Source organism: Oratosquilla oratoria, chromosome 8 (genome assembly GCF_046742065.1).
Source record: "Oratosquilla oratoria isolate Oo_2021 chromosome 8, ASM4674206v1, whole genome shotgun sequence".
Classification (NCBI taxonomy): domain Eukaryota; kingdom Metazoa; phylum Arthropoda; class Malacostraca; order Stomatopoda; family Squillidae; genus Oratosquilla; species Oratosquilla oratoria.
In genome coordinates this window covers 63,627,265-63,650,991 of record NC_134784.1, presented here as the reverse complement: position 1 = coordinate 63,650,991, position 23,727 = coordinate 63,627,265, and the positions used below count along the sequence as shown (strand labels likewise).

Here is a 23,727-nt window from a genome sequence, read left to right as displayed (position 1 = left end):
GCCTCGGAAGAGCTCTCCACGCCCAAGAAGGCGGCCCGAGCCAGGCCCAGTAGCAGCTACGCGCCCTCCCTGCAAGAGGACGACAGCAGCAGCGACGCTTCCTCACTAATGGTAGTCAGCAACAACGACGCGCCCTCCTCACCGGAAGGCACCCCGAGCAACGCGGACGACGCCGCCCTACTTGAGCAGCTACTCAAGAGTGACGAGGAGCAACCAGGCGACGACGAAGGCCAGGGATGGACCACCGTCGTCAGAAATCGCAGAGCCCGCCACCAGCTTCCTCCGAGGCCCAAGTTCAAACTGGGCCACCTAGGGGACCACGACAGCGCCTACCAGGCCATCACTGCTCTCGAGAGGGAGAACCCCAGCCTGAAAATGGAGGTGAGACTCAACCTTTAGGGTGAACAGATCCTCAAGGCCAGGGACGAAGCCTCCGCAGTACTCCTCCGCGCCTCGCTGAGGAGGGGAACACTGTGATTCTCCTAGATCCCAATTTGAGACGGTACAAGGTAGTGCTGGAGCGCTACCCATTGGAACTTCCCCTGGAAGCGGTAGAGGCTCACCCAAAGGTGATCTCAGCCGAGCGACTGCGCTCCCGCACGAATAAGCTCCCCACAAGGCAAGTACTGGTGGTGTTGGAGGGACAGCCGCCCCCCAAACTGGATCTCGGCTGTTGGGGGAGGTACTCTCTGCACCCTCATCGGGGGGAACCGGTGAGATCCTATAAATGCCAGAGATACAACCACCTCCAGGAACGGTGTAAACACGCCGCCAGATGTGGCGTGTGCGGCTTGCCACACCCGACGGAGGATTGCATCGCAAAGCACAAAGCCAATCAGTCCACCTCCGCAAAATGCCCCAACTGCGGAAATAACCATCACGCCTGGAACCCCCGGTGCCCCGAGAGGCTCCGCAGGCTCTCCAGGCTTCCCCAGAAACCCCAGCAGCAACAGCGGCAGCCCCAGGGGCCACCGCAACGGCAGCAACAGCGGCAGCCCCAGGGGCCTCCGCGACGGCAGCAACGACGCCGCTCGAGATCATCACGTAGCCAGTCGCAGCAACAGAAGAACGTCGTCGCTGGAGCATCACGGCACCAGGACACCAAGCACCAGCACCCACCACGTAGCCAGCCTAAGCCGCAGCAGCAGCGTCGGCAAGCCTTCCAGCCTGTATTACCACCAACCAGGTCAGCGTGGGGTCGGCGGCGGGCCACCGCGGTCCCCGCCCCCAGCCTAGGCCGCGCCAGAGCCGGAGGAAGGGATTAGCCGACCGGCCCCCAGGGATCACACGAGGAAACACGTACAGTCGTCAGCTGCATCATGGTAAGGATGATGTAACTTCTGGTGAAGCTGCTCGCCAACCCCAACCACGACATCGACAAGCAGGAGACCCTGAGCGAGATCCTGCAGGAGACTGTCTCATTCTTCACAGAATGTGGTTTCCAGCCACCCCCCGACCTGAGGGACACACACCTCCGCTCCCTCTACCCAGCCGACCCCAACCACCAGAATGGAGAGTCGACGAGCTGAGGCAGATGCTGATATGAGGACCAACTTGCTGGCCCTTCCAGGCTACGAGTCCTGCAGTGGAACATGCAAGGTCTCCGACCTAAGAAGCACCAAGTACTGCAGGCTATCTTCACGGAAAACCTTGACGTGGTGCTGCTCCAGGAGACCTTGACGCGCGCCGACTTTGAGTGGAGGGTGGCGGGTTATTCCCTTCACTCGCTCCCTGCCACAGAGAACACCCGCGGCTGTACGGCGCTGGTGAGGAGCTCCATCCCTCACCGCAGAGTATCCGCCCCAGTCCACTGCGGGGAGGTCCTGGCACTAGAGCTGCAGGTCGGGGGCATCCCGCTTCTGGTGTACAACATATACAGGAGCCAATGACACCAGCTGGAAGCAGGCGAGCTGCTCTACCTCGCCGCCCACACCAGCCTCCTCGTGGCGGGCGACCTGAACGCCCACCACCCCATGCTGCAGTCACCATCCCCAACCAACGAGACGGGCATCCACCTGGCCGTGTTACTCGAGGACATTCCCCATATCCGCCTCCTCAACACAGGGGAGGCTACCCACACCCAGGGGTGGGGGGGAGGCTTGACCTCACCCTCGCCTCGAACGACCTGGCCGCCGGTGCTACATGGCGAGTACATCCTACCCTCACCAGCGACCACTTCGCCACTCTCACCACCCTCCCAGTGGCACCCCCAGCGCCCCCCCTCCCCCCTCCACGTTGGAACATCGGGATAGCAGACCGGGCCAGCTTCCAGGCCTCCCTCGACGAATGGTGGGCCGCCTACCAGCCACCCGTGGACCTTCACCAGCAGGAGAGGGACCTGACTGCTGCTATTGAGAGGGCTGCTAACGCAGCCATCCCCAGGAAAGCCCCGAGCCCTTGCCACTGGCCAAACTGGTGGTTATACAACGAGGAGGTGCGTGGGCATAACCACAGAGTGAACATTCACAGGAAGCTCTACAAGAGACGCGCTAACCCAACCAACTTGAGGTTACTTCAGGACTTGGTGACCATGTGGTTGGAGTGGTGCGCCTCCTTCAACCACCACATGCCTCTAAGCCAGCTGTGGAAAAGCTTGAAGGCCGCCTCGCCCCGCCGCCCACCCGCACTCACACTAGGAGGCCGAGAGGCTCGTAGCCGAATTCACCGCCCGCGGCTCCAGTGACCAGCTTCCGGGTAGCACGCGCCGTCTCCAGCAGCAGCTTCGGCCGCGCCGCGACACGGCCATCGAGGAAGCGACTAAAAAAGCTGAAGTAACAGACCGTCCCTTCATTCCTCAGGAGCTGGAGCGGGCCAAGAGACGGGGCCGTGACGCAGCAGCAGGGGCCGACGGCGTGACGTACTCCATGATCGCTCACGCCGGGCCAGCCGGGGACGCCGCCCTGCTGGCCACAGTCAACGAGTCGTGGATGGCGGGATGCCTGCCTCCTTCGTGGAAGGAGGCTGACATCCAACCAATCCCCAAGCCGAGGGAGCCCACCAAGCTAAGGCCTATCTCCCTCCTCAGCTGCACAGCCAAAACGGCTGAGAGGATGGTGCTTGCTCGCCTTCAGTGGCGTGTGGGGCCACTGCGCCCCCACGTTTTCGGCTACACCCGCGGCAGGAGTACGGTGGACAGCATCCTGACGCTGCTAAACCAAGTCAACCACCGCCCCGCCATCGTTGTCTTCCTCGACTTGGAGAAGACATTTGAGCTGGCCAGCCCTCACGCCATCCTCGCCGCCCTCGTAAGGAAGGGCGTGATGGGAAGGATGCTAGCCTGGCTCCGCGACTATCTGCAGCATCGCCGCGCCAAGGTAAAATTCCAGGGCCTGAAGTCCAGCTTCCAGAGGTTGGAGAACGGGACGCCCCAGGGCGGTATCCTCAGCCCCCTCCTCTTCAACCTGCTGATGGAGCAGTTGGTGGCCCTGCCCTTCTACAATGGCACCATCCTCCTCAGCTACGCCGATGACCTCGCCCTCGTGGTCACCGGGAGGGGCAACAAGCTCAGGAAGGTGCAGCAGGCGCTCGACATTATCAGCGGGAAATGCGAGGAGCTGGGCCTCAAAATCTCTGCAGAGAAGTCCCGCGTCATGATGGTGAGGGCTGCCGACCCGGCAGGTCAGCTCTGTGTCCAGGGTATCCGACTGGCCTGGGCCAACTCATACCAGTACCTCGGGGTATGGGTGGACAAGTGGCTGTCCTTTATAGCCCACGCCGCCCACCTGAGGGAAAGGACCCAGGCTAGGCTGAACGTAATGCGAGCCATGTACTTCGTACTTGCAGTGCGCTCCCTGGTGGACTATATCGCCCCAGTCCTCATATCGCTTTCCCGTAGCCAACAGGAGCGGCTCGAGATGCTGCAAAACACCGCCATGAGGACGATGCTGGGAGCTCCGAGATGGACCAGTGCGTGCGTCCTGCAGAACGAGACCCGCCTGGTGCCACTCACCACCAGAGTAGAACAGATCGTGGCCTGCCGCGTGGCCAGGGTCCTGCAGCGCGACTCCGAAGGAGTAGCACAGAGAAGACTACGGCTTGCAATGACGCAAGGGAACGATGTCCTCCACCGCAACCCGTGGCTACTCCAGTCCACCCTGGCCACCCACAGCCTCGCCCACATTAACGGTTGGCGCTGGCAACACGCCGACCTCCCGGCCCCCACCCACCGAGCCCCACCCCCGTGGGAGCCCCTAACAGCAGAGTTCTCCACCACCCGGCTACCGGCCAGCAAGGCGCTCTGCACCACCGAGGGGCTGCAGCATCACACCCTCATGGCGGTGGCGCGGGTGTCTGAGCCGGGCGGTGCCATATACTACACCGACGGCTCGGTTGACCCCGAAAGTGGCAGGACGGGCGCCGCTGTCATCACCGCTGAGACCGAACTGCTCGAGAGGACGCCGGATTACTGCTCCACCCTGCAACCAGAGCTCATGGCTATCCACCTGGCCCTGGAGCACGCCCAGAACCGCCAGGAGGCTACTGTGGTCCTACACACAGACTCCAGGACGGCATGACAGGTCCTCCAGCAGCCGTTCCCCAGCGACAACGTGGGACTCGTCACCGCCATCCTGAGCAGCCTGCAGAGCCTTGCCGCACAGGGACGTCGGGTAAGGCTGCACTGGATGCCCAGCCACGTGGGCGTGCGAGGTAATGGGTCCGCCGACGTTGCTGCAAGAAGAGCCGCTGGCGCCCCCCACGTGACCAGGCACGTGCCACCTAGTCTGTCGTACGTGAAGGCGCGAGCCAGGCGTGCCGCAGCCCACCGCGCCCACCAGACTCACCGGCAGTTAGAAGGAACAAAAAGACAAGCTGCTTGGTACGCCGCCACCACCGACTATCAGACGTTGAGCGCCTTCCATCAACAGCCCAGGGCGGACGGCGTACTGTTGCAGAGAGTTAGGCTGGGCTATTGCACCAGGGAGGAGCTGTACGACGGCTTCCAGAGGCAACAGTGCGATCACTGCGGTAGGCACAGCCGCCACCCGCTGCTGCACTACCTACTGTCCTGCCCGGCCACGGAGGCCCTCCGACCAACGCCGCAGACCCCCGCCCACCCTGCAGAAGGCAGCCTCCTCAGCAGTCGGGCAACGAGAGCTGCCCTCCTTGTCCGCCACACGCCCATGGACGTGATGCGCTCAGGGTGGCGCCCCCTCCTCGCTGACCTCCCTACGCCCTCACCTTCCACCCACTAGGGCACGACAACTCCCCCACTGGCGGGCTCTTGCCCGCATTGTATATTAATGTATATATATCTGTACATATTTATACAATAAACCTTTATTAATCAAAAATGCGAGAGGGGGAATTTTTACACAATAAACGACAGAAGAACCAACCTTTGTCTCGCCTCCATAAAGCCGCTCACCATCTTCAAGCCACAGCTACCTAACTTCAATGTGTTGTCTTGAACCTCCAAGCAACATTATTAACCTCCCAGATGAGAGCTCAGAGCTCGTATGACTGGGTAATACTGTGACCTTACACGTACACACACACCCAACTCCCCGCCCACGAGAGTTGGGGTAACACCCCGCAGCGCAGCGATTCTGAAATTATTTCAGCCCTGGGCAGGATTCGAACCCGGACCGCCGTAGTGGCAGGCGAGAACTCTAACCACAGGGCGTGTCTCTCTGTGCGTGCGTGCGTGTGTGTCTGTGTGTGTGTGTGTGTGTGTGTGTGTGTGTGTGTGTGTGTGTGTGTGTGTGTGTGTGTGTGTGTGTGTGTGTGTGTGTGTGTGTTTGTGTGTAATAATAATAGTAATAATAATAATAATAATAATAATAATAATAATAATAATAATAGTAATAATAATAATATAATGATAATAATGATGATGATGATGATGATGATGATGATGATGATGATGATGATGATGATGATGATGATGATGATGATGATGATGATGATGATGATGATAACAATATACGGTTTATTGGGTATAGTAGCATTACTGCTGAAAATATACATTCTACAAGATTGTGTAACGTAATATTAGATATTACGTCATATGTGTAATTATGTTATAGAATTGTGTTCCTTTGTATTACATAACTATGTTCATATTTCTTGTCTATGTATGTATTGTAACAATGTTAAGCAGTAACGCCCGTCCACTATATGTAATCTTGCCTACGTGCGGAGAGGTGCGCACTCTTGTAGAACAAACAGACAAGCGAAATCCTGAATAGTTCGGAGCGCACAGATTTGACAGTTACTAAATAAATAGATTGTTCAAGCGAGTCGAGGGTCCTAAAACTACCCATGTTGACGTGTTAACTTACCCTCCTCCCCTCCTTTCACTCACTCGCACACTCACCCGGAAGTATTCAGTTTCCGGTCCAATGGTATATAAGCGGTTGAAACCGCTCATTCCTTGTCATATTCCCACATATTGATCTCTTGATAAAAACTAGAAGGTTTAGATTCATGAGACGATTGGTGTGAAGTGATCACCCTTTTTGCCTACATTACGTGTCTGATATACATTGCATTACTTTACTTATATTTGTACTTATTACTTATTCTGATGCATGTTCCTGATCTCTTTGTACTTAGATAGTACCATATTGCATACTTATCTTGTGTTTCTTATTTGAACGATAATTTCCATAATCGTGTAACGGTCCCATTGACCCTACTGCCCATTCTCTTTTGTGTTGATTGCCTGTAAATATTTTCCATTAATAATTTCGTTTACTAGTTTTATCGCTAGTTTAATATTCCTTTCCTGGAATCTTCTTTGTTACCTTTACTTCTAGTCTTACGAATTATCTAGGCCCTGACCAGATAGTTCAGTCCTACAGTGGCTTCTAGAAGTGCGCTGGTTCTTAAGCACTTAGACGTTATACGTATCGTCTCTTCACATACCAGCAGCCCGTAACAATTGTAACATTATAAACTATGACAATGAAAAGATGCTGTTACAAGCATTAAAAAACAAAACAAAACAGTAAGCTAAGGAATAGCTGTGTTGTACAACATTGTTATTTCTTGTTGTTGATTAAGTCCACAAACGTCGGTATGGGGCTTTTCTTATACCGCTCGATGCGTGCTCTGATCGGCTTGATGGTATTGTGGTGCCGCACCTGTAAACGTGGTTGTGGTACTTGCAGAGGTAGCAGGTTCCGGCGCCGAGGATGTTTGACTAAGGTGACCGCAAACGACCTCAGGCTCTGAAGATAGCGGTCAGTAAGAGGGGGATTACACGGTTCGACAGACACGTGTTTAAAGTGATGTGTGACCGGGGTATTTGGGGTTTAACCAACGTGTTCGACAACCAAATACCCCGTTCACACATCACTTTAAACACGTGTCTGTCGAACCGCGTTCGACGAACCGTAGGACCGTGTAAACCCCCTCTAAGGGTAGGAAGTCCGAGTATGGTGAGAGCGTGCTGATAGGTGGAGTTTTCGTTGCCAAGGATTGTGCGACAGACTCTTTTCTGCATTTTCTCCAGCTGAGAAGGCCCATGAAGGTGCCGCGTACATCAACTTGGGTAAAATGAAGGAAGTGTAGATGGTCTTAAGATCTTCAGTCTGTGCCCCTAATTAACTTTGGCGACGCAGCATATACAGCTTGTATCTGTGTGTGTGTGTGTGTGTGTGTGTGTGTGTGTGTGTGTGTGTGTGTGTGTGTGTGTGTGTGTGTGTGTGTGTGTGTGTGTGTGTGTGTGTTCACTTGGTCTTTGGATCACGTGTTGGACTCGTGATCGACAGCTATTTCCCTCCTGGAAGAGAGTTCAGAGCTCGTAGGTCCGATCTATGGGTAATGCTATGACCTTGCACACACACACACCCCCAACTCCCCGCCCACGAGAGTTGGAGTAACACCCCTCAGCGCTGCGATACTGATATTATTTCAGCCCCGGGCGAGAGTCGAACCCGGACCACCGTAGTGGCAGGCCAGAGCTCTAACCACAGCGCCATGTGTGTGTGTGTGTGTGTGTGTGTGTGTGTGTGTGTGTGTGTGTGTGTGTGTGTGTGTGTGTGTGTGTGTGTGTGTGTGTGTGTGTGTGTGTGTGTGTATGTGTTGTGTGTGTTGTGTGTGTGTGTGTGTATTTACCTAGTTGTATTTACCTAGTTGTATTTTACGGGAAGGGGAGCTATGATCGTGGGGTCCCGTCTTCATATCTCATTTTATCTAAACTATTTTTAAATTCATGTATTGTTTTTGCACACACCACTTTCTCATCTAACTTGTTCCAACTGTCTATTACTCTGTGAAGAAAGCTGTTCTTTTTCAAATCTCTTCTATAGCTGTCTTTTTTTATTTTCTTTCCGTGTCCTCTTGTATTTCTGTCATCCCATTTTATCAGATTCTCTCTATCAGTAATTTCTATGCCTTTCATGATTCTGTAAATAGCTATCAAATCTCCTCTCTCTCTTCTTTGCTCTAGTGTCTGTAGTTTAAGTTTTTGTAGTCTCTCTTCATATGATAGTTTTGAGAGTGTTGGTGCCAATTTTGTAATTGCTCTTTGTATTCTTTCAAGTTTTTTTATACATTTTTTTGTACTTGGTGACCATATCGTTGCTGCATATTCCAATCTTGGTCTTATCAGGGTGATTAGGATTTTCCTCACCATTTCTTCATCCAGGTATGTAAATGCCACTTTGATTGTTCTTATTAAATTATAAGTTTCTCCAAAAATCTTATTTATATGTTTCTCAGGTGACATATTATTCATAACAATGACTCCCAGGTCCTTCTCATTTTTTACTTTTTTTATTCCTTCTTCTCCCAAATTATATGATCCTGTTATTCTGTTTTTGCTTTTTCCAAATTCCATTATACTACACTTTTTTGTATTGAACTCCATCTCCCACTTCCTACTCCATTCTTGTACTTTATTTAGATCTCTCTGTAGTGATTCACAATCTTCTTCAGTTTTCACTCTTTTCAGTTGTTTTGCATCATCTGCAAAGAAGCTCATATAGCTTTCAATTCCTTCATCCATATCATTAATATATATAGCAAACATTATTGGGGCCAGAACTGTTCCCTGCGGGACACCGCTTATTACTTCATTCCATTTTGAGTGCTGGTCTCTTATCACTACTCTCATTTTTCTTTCTTGCAAAAAGTCTTCCATCCAATTTAGTAATTTACCTTGTATTCCTCCTTCATATTCTAATTTCTTAAGCAACTTCTTATGTGGTACTTTGTCAAAAGCTTTTTTTAGGTCTAGAAATGCACAATCAGCCCATCCATCTCTTTCTTGTATTATATCTATTAGCCTTGAATAGAAACATATTAAATTGGTGACGCATGATCGTCCTTGTCTGAATCCAAATTGCCTTGGATTTAGTACGTTGTTTTTTTCCAAGTATTTTACCCATCTACTTTTGATCATTCTTTCACAAATTTTTGCTATTGTACTTGTTAGAGAGACTGGTCTATAGTTGGTAGGTTCTTCTTTATTTCCTCCTTTATATATAGGTACTATATTTGCTTTTTTCCAATCTTCTGGAACTTTTCCTTCTTTTAAGGAACTGCTTATTATGCTATGTATTTTGTCTGCCAGTTCATTCCTGCATTCTTTCAGAATCCAGTTTGCTATTTCATCTGGCCCATGCGATTTTCTGACATCAAAATTACCCAAGTGTGTCAATATTTCATTCTTTGTTACTTCTATTTCTTCCATAGGGGGGACTTTTTCTTTCCACTCAATCTCTTCAGGTTGTATATTTTCCCTTGTAAACACTGATTTAAAATGTTTGTTCATAATTTCTGCCATTTCCATTTCCTCAGTGTATTCAACTCATCCTTGTCTTAATTTCTCCAAGTCTTGTTTGTTTTTCAGTTTATTGTTTACAAATCTGTAGAATAGTTTTGGTTGATCTTTACACTTTTCTATAACATCTTTCTCATATTTTCTTTTTTCCTCTCTGCACGTTTGTACATATTCATTTCTATAACCAGTATATATTTTCCATTTTTCAGGTCTTCTGTCTTTTTTCCATCTGGTCCAGGCTTTGTCTCTTTTGTCTTTTAACTCCCTACAACTTTTGTTGTACCAGCATTTTACATATTCTTTTTCTTGTTTTTGTCTTGGGACATACTTTTCCACTCCTTTTTTGTAAATTTTTGTCAAAATATTCCATTTCTCTTCCACTGATGTTTCTTCTTTGTATATTTCTTCCCAGTTTTCTTGTTGGAAGAATTCTCTTATTTTATCAAAGTTTGTTTTTTCATACATCATTCTTCCTTTTCTATATTGTTCATTTCTTTTCATATATTTTTCTTCATTAAGTTCCAGTTCAATCAATATGTGGTCACTTTTGCCTATTGGTGTTTTATATTCAATCTTGTCCACTATTCTAGGTTCAGATGTAATTATTAAGTCTAGTCTCGATGGTTCTTCTTCATTTCTATACCTAGTGTTCTCTTGTATCCATTGTGTCATTGAATGGTCAGTAATCATCTCAAGTAGAGTATTTCCCCATGAGTCATCACCACTCTTTACTGTCATTTCTTCCCAGCAGATTTCTTTGCAATTAAAGTCGCCCATCATAACTATTCTTCCTCCGTCTTCCATTATTTTAGTTAATGTTATCTTTGTGTCCTCTAACATACTTTTATGTTCACTCTCCTCCCATGAGGCTGTTTTCGGAGGCACATAATTGATCACAAATTTTCTGCTCTTCTTATCTCGGTCTTCCACTTCTATCATAATCATCTCTACTGTATTCTTTCCATATATGACACCTTTCACGTTTATATCCTTCTTAGTCAGGAACATAACTCCACCCCCTTGTTTTTTCTCTCTGTTTCTAATCCAATAATTGTATGCATCATGTCCTACACTATTGGGTGGTAGTGGGCCTTTTAATTTTGTTTCTACAATTCCCATTATGTCCGGTTCTTTTTCTTTCAAATAATCATTCAGTTCATTCAATCCTGTTATCAATCCATCTATATTTGTGTAAGACGCTCTTAGTTTTCTGCCACTTCCATTGTGTTCTCTGTTTCCCTTATGTTTTTCTTTTGTATGTCGAACTGCTTTATTTTCATGTTCACTACTCTCCAATAGAATCTCTTTTTCTCTGACTCCGTTCTTTCCTCGTTTTTTGCCTTAGCTTCAAGTCTTTTCTGCTTTTCTGCCTCTCTTTCCTCCTTATTCATTTCTCTTTTTATCCATACCTTTTTATATTGATCATTTGTTGCTAGTTTCCCTGTTTTGGATAGAATTTTCTCTGCCGTTGTTTGTGACCTGAATTTAATCTTAATTGGTCTGGTCTTATCTGTACTATATTTTCCGAGTCTGAATTTTTCCTCAATTTCCTTTATAATCTCTGGTTCATCTTCCTGGACTAATTTTAATAAACTGCTTACTCTTTCATTTTCCTCCTTGATTCTTGCGGTTCTATCTGGGTTATGTTTCTCTTCCATTCCTAATATAATTATACATTTCTTTTTGTCAGCTAATTCTCTTACTATATTCTCCTTCTGTCTCATCACTTTAATAACTGAGTCTTCATTATGTTCTTTCAATTGCTGTTTGACTATGTCAGTGAATGAAACCTTATTCCCTTCTTGGGTTGTTCTCCAATTTTTAGCTTCTTTAGCTATTGTCTCTCTGTTTTCATTACTATTCTTCTTCAATTTCTCATTCTCCTCCTTTACATTTCTTAACTGTCTTTTTAGGTCCTCTATTTCATCAGTTAAGTTTCTGTTTGCCTTCTCTAGTTGTTCCAACCTTTCAATTCTCTGGAAAATGGAGTCAACATTACCTAACCTACTTTCCAAGTCCTCGATCACCTTATCAACTCTCTCCTCTAGTCTTATCAGTCGGGGGGGGGGGGGTTGTGTCCCCCCCACCCTCTTTAAATCCCTGGAACATATTCTCGTCACTTTCTACTGTATTGCTCCTCTCTATACTTCTAATCTTTACATTTTTATTAGACATTTCATCATCGCTCAGTCTTTTGTTTACCTTTCGCTTGTCTGGCTGGGCCAAGTCTACTCCCTCCTCATTTCCTTCCATTTCCCCCAGTAATCCCTCCCCTTTTCCTCTTTCCCTACTTTCCCACTACTCCACGAGCAATTTCCCCCCCACCCTGTAAAAACACTAGGCACTTCTCTTTGCGTTGGGATCCACAGACTTCAGTTTTCTTCAGAACGTCATCCAAGCCGTCCATTCGCTGAAGTGTGTGTGTGTGTGTGCGTGTGTGTATTTACCTAGTTGTATTTACCTAGTTGTATTTTACGGGAAGGGGAGCTATGATCGTGGGGTCCCGTCTTCATATCTCATTTTATCTAAACTATTTTTAAATTCATGTATTGTTTTTGCACACACCACTTTCTCATCTAACTTGTTCCAACTGTCTATTGCTCTGTGAGGAAAGCTGTTCTTTTTAAAATCTCTTCTATAGCTGTCTTTTTTTATTTTCTTTCCGTGTCCTCTTGTATTTCTGTCATCCCATTTTATCAGATTCTCTCTATCAGTAATTTCTATGCCTTTCATGATTCTGTAAATAGCTATCAAATCTCCTCTCTCTCTTCTTTGCTCTAGTGTCTGTAGTTTAAGTTTTTGTAGTCTCTCTTCATATGATAGTTTTGAGAGTGTTGGTGCCAGTTTTGTAATTGCTCTTTGTATTCTTTCAAGTTTTTTTATACATTTTTTTGTACTTGGTGACCATATCGTTGCTGCATATTCCAATCTTGGTCTTATCAGGGTGATTAGGATTTTCCTCACCATTTCTTCATCCAGGTATGTAAATGCCACTTTGATTGTTCTTATTAAATTATAAGTTTCTCCAAAAATCTTATTTATATGTTTCTCAGGTGACATATTATTCATAACAATGACTCCCAGGTCCTTCTCATTTTCTACTTTTTTTATTCCTTCTTCTCCCAAATTATATGATCCTGCTATTCTGTTTTTGCTTTTTCCAAATTCCATTATACTACACTTTTTTGTATTGAACTCCATCTCCCACTTCCTACTCCATTCTTGTACTTTATTTAGATCCCTCTGTAGTGATTCACAATCTTCTTCAGTTTTCACTCTTTTCAGTAGTTTTGCATCATCTGCAAAGAAGCTCATATAGCTTTCAATTCCTTCATCCATATCATTAATATATATAGCAAACATTATTGGGGCCAGAACTGTTCCCTGCGGGACACCGCTTATTACTTCATTCCATTTTGAGTGCTGATCTCTTATCACTACTCTCATTTTTCTTTCTTGCAAAAAGTCTTCCATCCAATTTAGCAATTTACCTTGTATTCCTCCTTCATATTCTAATTTCTTAAGCAACTTCTTATGTGGTACTTTGTCAAAAGCTTTTTTTAGGTCTAGAAATGCACAATCAGCCCATCCATCTCTTTCTTGTATTATATCTATTAGCCTTGAATAGAAACATATTAAATTGGTGACGCATGACCGACCTTGTCTGAATCCAAATTGCCTTGGATTTAGTACGTTGTTTTTTTCCAAGTATTTTACCCATCTACTTTTGATCATTCTTTCACAAATTTTTGCTATTGTACTTGTTAGAGAGACTGGTCTATAATTGGTAGGTTCTTCTTTATTTCCTCCTTTATATATAGGTACTATATTTGCTTTTTTCCAATCTTCTGGAACTTTTCCTTCTTTTAAGGAACTGCTTATTATGCTATGTATTTTGTCTGCCAGTTCATTCCTGCATTCTTTCAGAATCCAGTTTGCTATTTCATCTGGCCCATGCGATTTTCTGACATCAGAATTACCCAAGTGTGTCAATATTTCATTCTTTGTTACTTCTATTTCTTCCATAGGGGGGACTTTTTCTTTCCACTCAATCTCTTCAGGTTGTATATTTTCCCTTGTAAACACTGATTTAAAATGTTTGTTCATAATTTCTGCCATTTCCATTTCCTCAGTGTATTCAACTCATCCTTGTCTCAATTTCTCCAAGTCTTGTTTGTTTTTCAGTTTATTGTTTACAAATCTGTAGAATAGTTTTGGTTGATCTTTACACTTTTCTATAACATCTTTTTCATATTTTCTTTTTTTCTCTCTGCACTTTTGTACATATTCATTTCTATAACCAGTATATATTTTCCATTTTTCAGGTCTTCTGTCTTTTTTCCATCTGGTCCAGGCTTTGTCTCTTTTGTCTTTTAACTCCCTACAACTTTTGTTGTACCAGCATTTTACATATTCTTTTTCTTGTTTTTGTCTTGGGACATACTTTTCCACTCCTTTTTTGTAAATTTTTGTCAAAATATTCCATTTCTCTTCCACTGATGTTTCTTCTTTGTATATTTCTTCCCAGTTTTCTTGTTGGAAGAATTCTCTTATTTTATCAAAGTTTGTTTTTTCATACATCATTCTTCCTTTTCTATATTGTTCATTTCTTTTCATATATTTTTCTTCATTAAGTTCCAGTTCAATCAATATGTGGTCACTTTTACCTATTGGTGTTTTATATTCAATCTTGTCCACTATTCTAGGTTCAGATGTAATTATTAAGTCTAGCCTCGATGGTTCTTCTTCATTTCTATACCTAGTGTTCTCTTGTATCCATTGTGTCATTGAATGGTCAGTAATCATCTCAAGTAGAGCATTTCCCCATGAGTCATCACCACTCTTTGCTGTCATTTCTTCCCAGCAGATTTCTTTGCAATTAAAGTCGCCCATCATAACTATTCTTCCTCCGTCTTCCATTATTTTAGTTAATGCTATCTTTGTGTCCTCTAACATACTTTTATATTCACTCTCCTCCCATGAGGCTGTTTTCGGAGGCACATAATTGATCACAAATTTTCTGCTCTTCTTATCTCTGTCTTCCACTTCTATCATAATCATCTCTACTGTATTCTTTCCATATATGACACCTTTCACGTTTATATCCTTCTTAGTCAGGAACATAACTCCACCCCCTTGCTTTTTTTCTCTGTTTCTAATCCAATAATTGTATGCATCATGTCCTACACTGTTGGGTGGTAGTGGGCCTTTTAATTTTGTTTCTACAATTCCCATTATGTCCGGTTCTTTTTCTTTCAAATAATCATTCAGCTCATTCAATCCTGTTATTAATCCATCTATATTTGTGTAAGACACTCTTAGTTTTCTGCCACTTCCATTGTGTTCTCTGTTTCCCTTATGTTTTTCTTTTGTATGTCGAACTTCCTTAGTTTCATGTTCACTACTCTCCAATAGAATCTCTCTTTCTCTGACTCCGTTCTGTTCTCGTTTTTTGTCTTAGCTTCCAGTCTTTTCTGCTTTTCTTCCTCTCTTTCCTCTTTATTCATTTCTCTTTTTATCCATATCTTTTTGTGTTGTTCACTTGTTGCTAGTTTCCCTGTTTTGGATAAGATATTCTCTGCCGTTGTTTGTGACTTGAATTTAATCTTAATTGGTCTGGTCTTGTCTGTGCTATACTTTCCGAGTCTAAATTTCTCTTCGATTTGTTTCATAATTCCTGGTTCATCTTCCTGAACTGATTCTAGTAATTGGCTTACTTTTTCATTTTCCTCTTTGATTCTTGTGGTTCTATCTGTGTTGTGTTTCTCTTCCATTCCTAATATAATTATACATTTCTTCTTGTCTGCTAAATCCCTTACTATATTCTCCTTTTGTCTCATCACTTTAATAACTGAGTCTTCAGTATGTTCTTTCAATTGCTGTTTGACTATGTCAGTGAATGAAATCTTATTTCCTTCTTGGGTTTGCTTCCAATTTTTACTTTCTTTAGCTATTGTTTCTCTGTTTTCTTTACTATTCTTCTTCAATTCCTCATTCTCCCCCTTTACCTCTCTTAACTGTCTTTTTAGTTCTTCTATTTCATCAGTTAAGTTTTTATTCGCCTTTTCCAGTTCTTCCAATCTTTCAACCCTTTTTAAAATGGTGTTCATATGACCTAACCTACTCTCCAAGTCTTCGATCACCTTATCAACCTTCATCTCTAGTCTTGTCAGTCGGGGGGGGTTTGAGTCCCCCCCACTCTCTTTAAATCCCTTGAAAATATTCTCATCACTTTCTGCTATATTGCTCCTATCTATACCTCTAATCTTCACATTCCTATTAGACATGTCATCATCCAACTCGTCTTGGGGTCTTTTGTCTACCCGGCGGCCCGTCAGGGCCATTTCCTCCACCTCCTCATTACCTTCCATTTCCCCAGTAATCCCTCCCCCTCTCCTCTTTCCTTACTTTCCCTCTACCTCACGAGCAATTCCCCCCCCCCCCCTGCAAATACAAAAAGGCACTTCTCTTTGCGTTGGTATCCACAATCTTCACTTTTCTTCAGAGCGTTCGTCAAGCCGTCCGTTCGTTGAAAGTGTGTGTGTGTGTGTGTGTGTGTGTGTGTGTGTGTGTGTGTGTGTGTGTGTGTGTGTGTGTGTGTGTGTGTGTGTGTGTGTGTGTGTGTGTGTGTGTGTGTGTGTGTGTGTGTTTGAACCCAATTCAAAATTATTCTTTAGTATTTTTCCAATGCCATTTACCTTTATCATGTCCAATTTCGTTTAATTTATTACTTAATGAAATTCAATCTCGCTCCAGCTTTTCATGCAAACCTAAAAAATGAGAAGAAACAGGGACGCAGAATGCCAGCATGACATAATAAAAATCGTTATAATGAAAATACATAAACAGTTGCGAATCCCCGTTTACATAATATGTAGATCCTAACAGGGCGCACAGCGAGAATAGAATTAAAAGAACACAAAGGCGACTAATTTCTCCTCAAGAAGGGTGTAACTCAAGGATCGTGTCTTTCACCAAAATTGTACAAGGTGTACAAGGTAGATATCCCCCCTCCCACGGCAAACAACGACTACATAATGTATAGTCCATGGTCCAGGAGCACCGTGCACCCCCCCCCCCCCGTAACAGTATAGGAAAAAAAAATTTAGTCCCTGGGACCTTATGAAACAACAATATATGATGCCCACAGCAATATTTTGGGATCAACTACCCATTAGTGGCCATTTTCAAAATGGCCGCCGGCGTAACTCAAAAAATCACGTTTTGGCTTATAACTTTCCTTCTATGACAGATAGAGACATGGTTTCGGTGTCTTTGCCTATGTTTTCGAGTACCAGCAATCCAATAATGCATCTTAGAACACTCTATCATGTTTACCTTATTCCCAAATTTTGAAAATAATTCATTTCAAGTACAAATTTGGATTTCTTTCTTTAACCTTACAGAATCATATGGAAATCACATACAAAAAGACAAGAGAAAACATTATCATTTTCCCAATAATTTTCAAACAGCTAGAAACCAGTACATTCTCATTTAAATTGAGACAATTAGAACATTTATAAAGCATTGGCAGCATCATAAAAATCATAGTGCACGAAACATGATTCTCTTGAAGCCTGGACAATCCAACAAACTTAATAACTGTCATCATCACTGTCACTTGACATGACATATTCATCTGTAACTTAGTTCCATCTCATCATCAGAAGTCATTTCTTCGTCATTAGAAATGGCATCATCTTCAGAAGCAACATCTTCTGTCACAACTGGTCCATCAAATCATAGTGGTGTTATTTTGCCATCGGATAGTAGTCTATTGTGGTTTTCTTCTTCGGTTTCTCACCAGTGACAGAAATGAAACCAGCCCATCCAGGCAACTGTTGTTTTGTCTTTGAGCTGTGCAGACGTACCAGGACCCATAACATATCTTTGGTACGAGCAGTATGGCTTGAGATTTCACCCTCAGCACAGGCTCTGCTTTTGTGTGACATAGCATTCAGACAGACTTTGTGAGTATTCTAATTTGACAGACCTGCTCTTACTTCGCTCTGTGATTAAAGTGGTATCCATGTCCCCTGTTTCAATGCCCCGCACATCTTCCACTTCAAATGTCTCTAGCAGTGGTCCTACTTCTTGCAGCATGATTCCATGACTGGTATGCACTGATCCTGATGCGGTATTTTGATCGAAGTTATCAAAATCTGAATGGAATACGGCTGGAAGAGAGGGGTTTTTCATGATGCGAAGAGGGAGGATCTTTGATAATTCCTGAAGAACCTTGGCCAATGCACTTTCAAGCTCTAGAGAGAAGCTGTAGTTTTCTGAATGCCCAAACTTGTTTATGAGGTTGGCAAGTTCTGCACTTCTGAACAAATGTCGCAGTGTCATACACAGAAGTATATGTTTTGGCAATTTCCACTGGCCGTTTGTGACAGCATGGCAAAGGTCTTGTCCAATCGATTGTGTCAGTCGATTGACTTTGGTGCCATCTTCCTGCGTTTGTTTGCCAGCTATGAGGAAGTACATGAACTGTTGGTGGCCATTTCAGCGGTTCGGCACATTGAAAGGCTTTTTGAATATCATACCTCAAATTCAAGGCCACATCTTTTGTTTTGGCAGATGTACCAAGGATATACGCCTGCTTCACAGCCTCTCCTACTTTAATGTCAGTGTTGAAAACAAGGTAAGAACCAAACCGGCCAGATTGGGATTGGATTGGCTCAAATGATAGTTTGTCCCCATAATGCACAACAAGTTTTGCTTTTAGTTTCTCAGATCTGTACTAAGTGTTTCCAAACTGGGTTTGAGCTAATTCTTGGACATAAATGTCCTTCAAGAAATCTAGCTTGACAACAGTGTTATTGTGGATAACATTTTCTTCAACAAAGGCACAAGTACTGGCAAATGCATTGCGGTGTGCTTCCTCCATCATGGCCTGTTGAGACAGGGCTTCAGGGTCACTGCTGCGCCACGACGACGGGTCTCTTGTGTACTTAGCTCTGCAACTCCTGTGGTATTGAGCCTCACAGGCATAAAGGTCATAACCCTTGATCCTTCGCAGCATCTCAAAATCTTTTCGTTCCTCTGCAACTTTGAGAACGGTTGCACCTCCATCATATTCAAATCGTGATGTTGGTTCAGTTGTCCAGCTGCCTCCATGTTTAACCTTTTTTTTTTTTTTTTTTGCCAGTCTTGTGGCAGAAAATGCAGTCTGGGTTAAAAATGAATTTCTCACTTCCATCAGAAGGGCATCTTGGTGGACGCGGACGACAAACATCAGTTTCTGTTAATGATGATGAGGTCGATGAGGATGAAAGTCTTTCTAGATTAGATGTGAACCGTTTGTAACATTGTCGATGATATCCATGGTTTTCCTCGACTGTATCTGGAATCTGTACACAGACATACGACATCCGATGAGGAGAATCTACTGGCTCAGAAAGTCTCTGCTTTTGGATTTCCTTCAGCTTTGATAGTCTCTCTTCTGTCAGTGTTGTTAACGGTCCTGATGAACTGTCTCTGTAATGTATAATGCAATGTTCAGTTTTGGAAGAAGCACCTGCCACACTCTCATCCCTCTTGCGCTTCTTGGATGCCATGTTCGTTCAGGATAGACAGTTTACTGTAAAACAATAAGAAGATAAATTGTAATTTCTAAACAATAACTATGCTGAATAAAATCTTGCACTTTGCGTATTGTACTACAGGATCACTAAAATGTGGCTCGATTAGGCCCAAAAGCGAGTTTTTTTTCAAATTTAACAATAAGGTAAACGTGATAGAGTGTTCTAAGATGCATTATTGGATTGCTGGTACTCGAAAACAAAGGTAATGACACCGAAACCATGTCTATCTGTCATAGAAGAAAAGTTATAAGCGAAAACGTGATTTTTTGAGTTACGCTGGCGGCCATTTTGAAAATGGCCACTAATGGGTAGTTGATCCCAAAGTATTGCTGTGGGCATCATATATTGTTGTTTCATATGGTCCCAGGGACTAAAAAAAAATGGTCCTATACTGTTATAGGGGGGGGGGTGCACGGTGGACCCTCCTGGCCCATGGACTATACAAAGCCTTGGTGAAACCAGTAATAAAACATCCATACGTCCATCTCAACATTCTATCAAAAAACAGCCAGAGAAATTACAGTTTTCAAAACAAATTAGATCCAGATACTCCTCAATAATACCAGGATGAAGAATGATCATAAGATTTAGGTTTTGGAATACGAGGTGTCCCAGTGGAATACGAGCGATAAAATCAACAACGGAGTAGCCATTGCCGTAAAATCAGGCCTAACTCACGGAATAATAATGTACCTCGAAGATTTGGTCTATAGCAGTACAGATAGAAACAAACAGAGGCCCCATCATAATATGCACCATGTGCCTTCCACAAAGACCCTACCTCTCGGAACAAGATTTGAACCAATTGCTCTGCCACAGAAAAACCCACCTATATAATCGAAAACCTGAATGCCCGACACACGATACTAAACTATTCTAATCACAACAGTGTCGACACGGCAATATACGACAATATAAAAAGAGAAATTAAAACACATAGGCCCAGATTTCCCAACTTGCATTCGACAGAACAGTGCTACGTCACCAGACGTGATATTTACCAACAATGACGCAGTCATGAACATACATATCACACCCAGACCATTGAGCACAAGTGACAATCTCAATCGTAGTAACATATCTCACACCTCTATCATACTAAGAACACCACCAAAACTCGACATCAAGAATGCAGACTGGTAATCCTTCAGAGATAACCTCAAGCAGAAGCAAGAACCTGATCTCAACAATAAAACACCACTTGAGAAAAATTTGATGCAGCTCGAGGGGATTTCTCCCAATCTTCTCTGCATGAGGGGACGGAGAGGGGGGGGGGTCACCGATTTGATGAAGCGGCCATGCTGTGGATGTGCTATATCTTGCGACACTGCTCCTGACCAAGGGCAGTGGACAAGATGCAGGGATGACCCATCAATCCAGGAGGTGCTAAGAGGGGTGGAGTGTGATGGGGATGGAATGGGTGGGAGTAGTTTTTATGCCTTTGGTTTTTGGCTACCTCCCTTGTAAGTGGGGGAAAAAACTTTGGTATATGTATATTATTTTCTCTTGTTTAGTTATTTCTCTTAGCTCATTATTGTGTCGTCCTCTCCACCTATTCTCATTTTCATCTAAAAACTGGTCCAGAAATTCTTCTCAATATTGTATTCTCAAACACGAATAGTCTTTGTTCCATTTGTTTTGTCAAGCTCCATGTCTCACTGGCATATAAAACTATAGGTCATAGAATTGAATTGTAGATTCTTAATTTTGTATATCTTGATATATTTCTCTTCTTTAATATTGGTATAAGGCTAAAATAACATCTGTTTGCTGTAGCGATTCTTATATTTGCCTTCATCTCATTTCTATTTGTTACTGTTGCACTTAGATATCTGAAACTCTCTACCTCTTCTATTTTCGTCTTCAAAAAACACATCCTCCACATTCCTCTCCTCTCTGCTCATACACATTAGTTTGGTTTTATCAAAATTTATTTGCAGCTCAACTCTCTCTGCTGTCTCTCTTAGCAGTGTGATTAAATCTTTCAAATCATCTCTACTCTCGGCAGTTAGGTCCACATCATCAGCACATGTTAGATTATTGACCTTAATGTTGTCCAGTTCATATCCTCCCTCTCTATCTATCATTGTCCTAGTTATTTTGTCCATCACCAAGTTAAACAGCATACAAGATAATACACATCCTTGCCTCAAGCCAATCTCAATTTCGAAACATTCCAAATATCTTTCATCAACCCTTACTACTGATTTTGTGTAAGACAGATTTTTATTGAATGTATTAGCTTGTCCGGTATTCCAAATTCCTTTAGTATGCTCCATATACTCTGTACATACTGTTATACACCTGCTTGAAATCAATAAACAAATGGTATTGTATCTTATTATACTCCCATGCTTTCTTCATACTTGTTTTATTGTGAAAATATGGTCAATCATTGACTTTCCATTCATAAATCCACACTGATAGTCTCCCATTACACTCTCTGCATGTACCTTCAATCTGCTATATAGTACTCTAGCAAGGATCTTATATCCAGTCTGTAACAGTGTGATGCCACTGTAATTTATACATTCATCTTTATTTCCTTTTTTAAGTATTGGTGTTTTCACTCCTCCATTCTATGATAATAGTATTTTTTCTTTTCTTCATATGAGCTGTATTAATTCAGTTAATTTTATTTCTAAAACCACCTAATTCTAAAGAGTTCTACCGGGATATTATCTCTTTCTGGAGCTTTATTACTTTATTACTCTGATGCATTTTCTTATCTCTTCCAGCAAAGGTTCCTCCAGGTATTCCTCTGGTCCTTGTATATATTTACTAATCAAAGGATTTTCAGGTTCAGGTCTATTTAAGAGTTCCCTAAAATATTCTTCCCATCGTTCCATTACCTTTTTCATTAATCAAAATCTCACCATTCTTATCTTTTATTATCTCTGTGTGATAGGGATGGAATGGGTGGGAGTGGTTTTTATGCCTTTGTTTTTTGGCTACCTCCCTTGTAAGGGGGTAAAAAAGCCTTTGGTATCTGTAGGTATCATCTTTGTTCTTGGTTGATATCCCTTCCTAAGTTTCCTTACTCCTTGACATTATTCCCTAATCTTGCCTTCTTTAGCATCCTGATCTATTTTATCTAACTTTTTGTTTATCTGTTGCCTTTTCTTTCTTCTAATTATTCTTCTAACTTCTCTCATCTTCTCCTCCTATAGTCTTGTTATTTCTCTATCAGTCGTATTTACCAACCATTTGACTTTTGCTTGTTTTCTTTCTTCAACTATTTTTTCACATTCATTATCAAAGAATGTATTTCTGTTTTGTCAAGAGTTTTTATGAGAGTAGTAGAGCTTGTGTCAGGATTGGAAATGGAGAGAGTGAGTGGTTCGAGATAAAGGTGGGACTTCGTCAAGAATGCGTTATGTCGCCCTGGCTGTTCAACTTATACATGGATGGGGTAGTGCGAGAGGTAAATGCAAGGGTAGTGGGTCAGGGATTGGAGATCGTTAAAGAAAATGGAGAAAAGTGGGCGATGAGCCAGCTGTTGTTTGCTGACAACACTGCGCTTGTGGCAGGATCGGAGGAGGGACTGAGGAAGTTGGTGACAGAGTTTGGGAGAGTATGTGATAGAAGAAAGCTAAAGATAAATGTGGGTAAAAGTAAGGTGATGAGATGTACAAGGGGTGAAAATGGCAGTAATCTGGAAGTGAGCATTAAGGGAGAGCGACTGGAGGAAGTGGATAGTTTTAGATACTTGGGTGCAAATGTGGCAGGAAAAGGTGGAGTGAAGGTGGAGGTAGAATGTAGGTTGAGAGAAGCGAGTAAATGCCTTGGTGGATTAAAAAGTGTAATGAGGAATAGACATTTGGGAATGGATGCTAAGAGGAGACTGTATGAAGGAGTGATTGTGCCAACAGCACTGTATGGGGCAGAAACATGGAACATAAGAGAGGAAGAGAGAAGGAGTTTGAATGTGTTTGAGATGAGGTGTCTGATAAGTATGATGGGGGTTACTAAGCTAGATAGAGTGAGAAATGAGGAGGTGAGGAGAAGAATGGGGGTGGAAAGGGAGTTGGAAGATAGGGTTGATGAAAGAGTATTAGGATGGTTTGGACACATGGAAAGAATGAGTGAAGAAAGACTAGTAAAAGAGGTATGGAAGGCAGATGTGGAGGGAGTGAACATGAGGGGACATCCTAGGATGAGGTGGATGGATGGAGTGAAGGGGGCTTTGGGGAAGAGGGGAATGTCTGTTGAGGAAGGACGGGAGAGGACAGAAGACAGGGGTGAATGGAGAATGGTTGTATATGGAAGATGTTGTGATGCATGAGGTGGAATGGGCGGGGGGATGGGGGGTGAGGTAGTATGTGTGAGCAAAATTTGATGCAGCCCAAAGGGATTTCTCCCCGTCTTCTCCTTTTATACATGGGGGGACGGAGAGGGGGGGTCGCC

General features: G+C 43.8%; 1 protein-coding gene across 1 annotated transcript; it reads left to right on the top strand.

Annotated features, from left to right (window-relative positions):
* The first annotated feature begins 1,509 nt into the window (after positions 1-1,509).
* LOC143027414 (uncharacterized) lies at positions 1,510-7,515 on the top strand. The gene is made up of 4 exons (XM_076188700.1): positions 1,510-1,622; positions 1,741-2,524; positions 2,637-3,906; positions 7,457-7,515. Exons 1-4 carry the CDS (start codon positions 1,510-1,512, stop codon positions 7,513-7,515), a joined length of 2,226 nt encoding a protein of 741 aa, XP_076044815.1.
* Positions 7,516-23,727: the final 16,212 nt, after the last annotated feature.

Bases quoted from the DNA above. Each gene is read 5' to 3' on its own strand.
- LOC143027414 (XM_076188700.1), top strand. From the start codon at position 1,510: ATGGAGAGTCGACGAGCTGAGGCAGATGCTGATATGAGGACCAACTTG. The intron at 1,623-1,740 runs GTACTGCAGGCT...TCCCTGCCACAG, and splicing joins TCCGACCTAAGAAGCACCAA to AGAACACCCGCGGCTGTACG. The intron at 3,907-7,456 runs GTGCGTGCGTCC...CATTTTCTCCAG, and splicing joins GGGAGCTCCGAGATGGACCA to CTGAGAAGGCCCATGAAGGT.